Source organism: Gymnoscopelus microlampas, assembly GCF_963454915.1.
Source record: "Gymnoscopelus microlampas genome assembly, chromosome: 22".
Lineage (NCBI taxonomy): Eukaryota > Metazoa > Chordata > Actinopteri > Myctophiformes > Myctophidae > Gymnoscopelus > Gymnoscopelus microlampas.
Genome location: NC_139959.1, coordinates 7,421,393 through 7,426,392, shown reverse-complemented (window position 1 = coordinate 7,426,392; position 5,000 = coordinate 7,421,393). Strand labels below are relative to the sequence as shown.

Genomic DNA, 5,000 nt, shown 5'->3' with positions numbered 1-5,000 from the left:
ACACACACACACACACACAAATAAAGGGCTATATTTAGCCAGGGGAGGTTTTTAACCGTCTAGATCAGTAGGCCAAGTGGCTCGCATGCTAATCCTTTTACCGGCATAGCTCTGATTTGTCAAAGTCGGCCCTATAATCTACTGTCCATTACAACACTCAGGATTTTGGGGCATTATGGCTGAACCATTAGTGTGTTGGCAAATACTGTAAATACTGTAGCAATATAGCTTGACAGTATGATGATATAACTCATCTCTACAGAAAAACCTTTGACAGTAGTAGTAATAATAATAATAATAATAATAGCTATCTATATTTAAATTGTAAATGAATGCAGTACAGGCAGTATAGCCACTTTTTATACAGAAGGCCTGCAGTGCCCCGTTCATGCATATAAAGGAACAGCCATTGTGACGTGTGTAGCTGTTATTCCAGTCAGACAACTCTTGGATTGAATAGATATATTTATTGAGCATAGCATATGAATATATTGAGCATTAATATTTATGTAAGCATATTTGGCTTCAAGGCTCTGTCTCATTTCATTCATTCCTTGCAAGCATGAAATATGATTTGCCAAATAAGGGAATCATATAGAAGCAGAGCCCACAGGTGGATGCTGGGGTGGTGATGGGAGCACCAAAAAACTTCATAGAGCAGAGCACAAAGCAGCAGCAGAGCAGCAGCATAGCGGAGCAGCAGCAAAAAGACTGAGCTGTGAACAAGGAGGTTTAAATAGCCCGCCCCAATCGGATGGAGAGAGCATGTGACTGTACAGCTGATCAGGGAATTGGCGCTCCTTTTGAGCCGTCTGCCTGAACTAGCTCCGCAGGCTTCGCATCATTAACCCATAAAATTGGGAACCCATCTGTGTAACCACTTAAACCTTTATTTCATACTTTGGCTATTCAAAAATAGCAGATATACAAGCTCATAGCGCGGCACCGAGTGCCGCACTATGAGCTTGTAGATCTGCTATTTAAAAAAAACGTTTGTGCAAATCTTTGAATGTATATATTTTTTAAAGCAAACATTTTTAACTAAAATCTTTGCTTCTGGGGGTCCCTGGAACTACATTTTTTGAGATGGGGGTCGGCGGCCAAATATACGTATCATTTTGGGGGTCCTTGACATGAAAACGTTTGAGAACCACTGACATAGCAACATACGTTTTTCAGAAAACTGTTCGGAACCTCAGGCCTTAATGAGTTAAGAGCACTAAAAACCAAACGTTAACAATATACACACACAGTACCAGTAACATGCCGTGTCTCCTCTCTCTCGTCCACCCGCAGTGTCATCATGCATCACCACCTACAAGAAGACGCCTCCTCCGGTCCCGCCGCGGACCACCCCGTCCAAGCCCTTCATCTCCATCACGGCGCAGAGCAGCACCGAGTCGGCCCAGGACGCCTACATGGACGGGGGCAGCGGTTCGCGCATTGGCCAGCAGCCAGGCCTGTCCAACTCCACCGAGAGCATCGACAGCATGAAGGCCCTGACGGCGGCCATCGAGGCCGCCAACGCCCAGGTGCACGGCCCCGCCAGCCAGCACGTCACCAACAGCACCGCCGCCATCACCGCCACCATCGCCACCACGACCTCCGCCACCGATAGCAAGTCGCGGAGGGACGCGCTCCGCAAGTGCCTCTCCATCGGGATCCAGGTAAGAGCCACACTGTCATTGTAAATAGTAAATGGTGCATTTATATAGTGCTTTTATCCAAAGCGCTTTACATAAATTGTGCATTGCATTCACCCATTCACACACATACACCAATGGCAGAGGAAACCATGCAAGGCACCAACCTGCTCATCGGGAGCAATTTGGGGTTCAACGTCTTGCTCAAGGACACTTCGACACTAATTTCTCTGGGGGAGCCCGGGATCGAACTGGAAACCTCACAGTTACCATCCGGCCGCTCTACCTGCCACTCTACCCCTGAGCCACTGCCGCAGTGTGTTTGGGACGTCCCCTGCATGTGTTAACCACTGGAGCCCTGAGTACTTTGTCGTACGCTGAATAGAGAAAATAGACGATCTACAAGCTCACAACGCATTGTAATGCGATGTGTTGTGAGCTTGTAATTTATGTATTTATTTGAATAAAGAGGGCGCTGGAGCAACTCGGATGATTGGAGCTTTTATAACTTTAATAGCAGGGTGCAAAGCACAGAAAAAACGACAACGTTTCGATGTCAAGATGTAATCTGACATCGAAACGTTGTTGTTTGTTCTGTGCTTTGCACCCTGCTATTAAAGTCAAAGGGCTCCAATCATCCGAGTTGCTCCAGCGCCTTCTTTCTTCAGTTATATGCGTCCGCTCCTGAGACGCACCGGATCAGCCTGATTTAGGCTTGAGGCGCGGGTCAATATCCCTTTAATCCTTAATTATTTATTTAGCTTATAATGACACAATGTATGACTTATTCCTTTATGTTGCGGTTTGTGAGTTTGTGACAGTGTGACACATTGTCAGAATGATGCTCCCTCCTGTCACAGGTGGAACCGCCGGAGGAACCCTCACACACAGAAGACCAGTCCAAGTTCCAGTCCATAGGCATCCAGGTGGAGGATGACAGAGGGTGAGTAACGAGTGTCTATAAGCAGTTATCAGAGGGAAAGAGAACCAAGAATTAAGAGGCTTTATTTGTCACTACTCGGGTACAAGCATTGAAACGCAAGTGTAGAGAGAGAGAGAGAGTGAGAGAGAGAGAGAGAGAGAGAGGGAGAGGGAGAGGGGGGGGGGGGGGGGGGGGCAGAGAGCACGGGATCGTACAAGTGACACCGGATAAGTCCGCCGGTACGAATGTGAGAAAGAGATAATACAAGACAGCAGATTGTATTTCTTGACGGCGTTGCGTAAAACAGAGGGAGATTTGTGTTGTGCGGTTGTAAGTGCTGTCCCACCCCGTGCCCCCCTCCCTGCCCTGGCTTCCCTAACAGCAGCTGTCCCCAGCTCCAGGGAGGGAGGCTGCCTGGCGTCAGAGCCCCCTCAACCCAAGTGACAGCTGGGCCAGAGGATGTGGTGCAGGGAGCTGGGGAGGCGGCGGGGTGTGAGTTGACAGCCATCTGTTGCTCCCGTCATTGTGATTCAGGCGGCGAGGCTACTTTTACAGCACTGTGCACTGTGTGCACTCTGTGTGTGTGTGTGTGTGTGTGTGTGTGTGTGTGTGTGTGTGTGTGTGTGTGTGTGTGTGTGTGTGTGTGTGTGTGTGTGTGTGTGTGTGTGTGTGTGTGTGTGTGCATACAAGAGAGCGATAGAGAGATGTAAGAAGGGAGGGAGGGAGATTTAGGTAGGGAGAGAGAGAAAAGGGGAGTTTTAGAGGGGTTTGTTCGGCCTTGAGAGAAGAGAGAGAAGAGAGAGAGAGAGAGAGAGAGAGAGAGAGAGAGAGAGAGAGAGAGAGAGAGAGAGAGAGAGAGAGAGAGAGAGAGAGAGAGAGAGAGAGAGAGAGAGAGAGAGAGAGAGAGAGAGAGAGAGAGAGAGAGAGAGAGAGAGAGAGAGAGAGAGAGAGAGAGAGAGAGAGAGATAGGAGGATGTTTTAGTACTCCCCCCTCCTATATATGCTAGCAGTTGTGGGAAAAGAAGCATTGGAAGCATGATACCTACCTACTGTACCATGCGCTGAACTTACACGGGGACCCTTCAATCTGTTTGGAACTCTGCTCCCTCCCAGAGTTGTGTAAAGCAGTGGTTCTCAAACTGTGGGTTGGGACCCCCACGGGGGTCCCCACATGATTTTGGGGAGGCCCCCAGATGACCATAAAGTGACAATTTAAGGACTTTTATGACTTTTTTAATACCTTTAAAATAAAATGAAATGTAATACTATTATTACCACTCTAATACTACAACAAACTATAATGTAAAAACTGGTCAACCATTGGCCAAATTGTCAAATAATATAAGAAAGAGGCAAATAAAATTAAAATAGCAGATCTACAAGCTCACAACGCTTTGCGAGGTTGTTGATCGGCTATTTTCACAATATTTATCTTTGGAAACCGAGTCAAACTAAATGTAATGCCTCAAGTCCTACAATTGGGGGGGGGGGGGGGGGGGTCTGAAAAGGTTGAGAACCACTGGTGTAAAGAAGGGTGTCACGCAGCAACACGCAGGCATGTGCGCGTCAGCGATGTGCGCTTGTGTTCACCCTGTCAAAACAGTGACTCGCTGTTTGTCAAGCGGAGATGACACATTTTAGCCACCATGTTGGATTTCAGAACGGTATCCATGGCACAGCTAAGAAACTGAAAAGTCCTTCACCTGAATCAAAGGTCAGAGTGAGGGCCGAGTCCGGTATGTTATGACACACACACACACACACACACACACACACACACACACACACACACACACACACACACACACACACACACTTGGTGTCAAGGAATGTGAGGTGCTTTCTAAAAGCGGGGGGGGGTCTCAGCTGACTGACGAAGCTTTGAGAAGGAGGTTGATCTTGACTCTGAGTCACCAGAGCAAACATTAACTCCTCTGAACACTTCCACAAGCTGCTGGTCTGTCGGGGGCTGCTGGGATGGAAATGCAGCGTCGCAGGCCAACACGTTTCACTGGTCAGTGTTGGGACCGGGCGGCCGCGTGTTCTTGTTGGCACTCGCACTGACCTGTTTTGGCGAGCGTGGCGAAGCGTGCACGTGGGGGAGTGTGTGTGTATGTGGCGCGTCGAGGTGTGTGTATGTGGCGCGTCGAGTCTTTCGATTTGAGTTATCTTCGGTGAGCGACGTTCACACATCTGTGAATGTGCGATGCATCTGTGAACGTGCACCTGTGCAATCCATATGTGTGCACATTATGCATTTGTGCGTGCGTGTGTGTGTGTGTGTGTGTGTGTGCGACTGTGCGTTCATGGTGTCTTGGGAGGTCTGGGCAAGCTGCCCTTTACATAAGATTCCCAGACAGTGAGAGTGCCAAACTCCTGTGGCCTTGCCCCAGCCAGCACTAAAACTCCCCTATTTGTGTGTGTGTGTGTGTGTG

At 48.5% G+C, this 5,000-nt stretch overlaps 1 protein-coding gene across 2 annotated transcripts in view; it reads left to right on the top strand.

The window, feature by feature from the left end:
- LOC311038856 (disks large-associated protein 1-like) overlaps positions 1–5,000 on the top strand; it is a gene marked incomplete at its 5' end in the record, with an annotated part of 67,875 nt that overhangs the window by 52,444 nt on the left and 10,431 nt on the right. For both annotated transcript variants that reach the window (XM_084048465.1, XM_084048464.1), the window contains 2 exons: positions 1,297–1,667; positions 2,504–2,586. In XM_084048465.1, the coding sequence (XP_083904591.1) occupies positions 1,297–1,667; positions 2,504–2,586 (454 nt within the window). The remainder of the gene's footprint in view (positions 1–1,296; positions 1,668–2,503; positions 2,587–5,000) is intronic.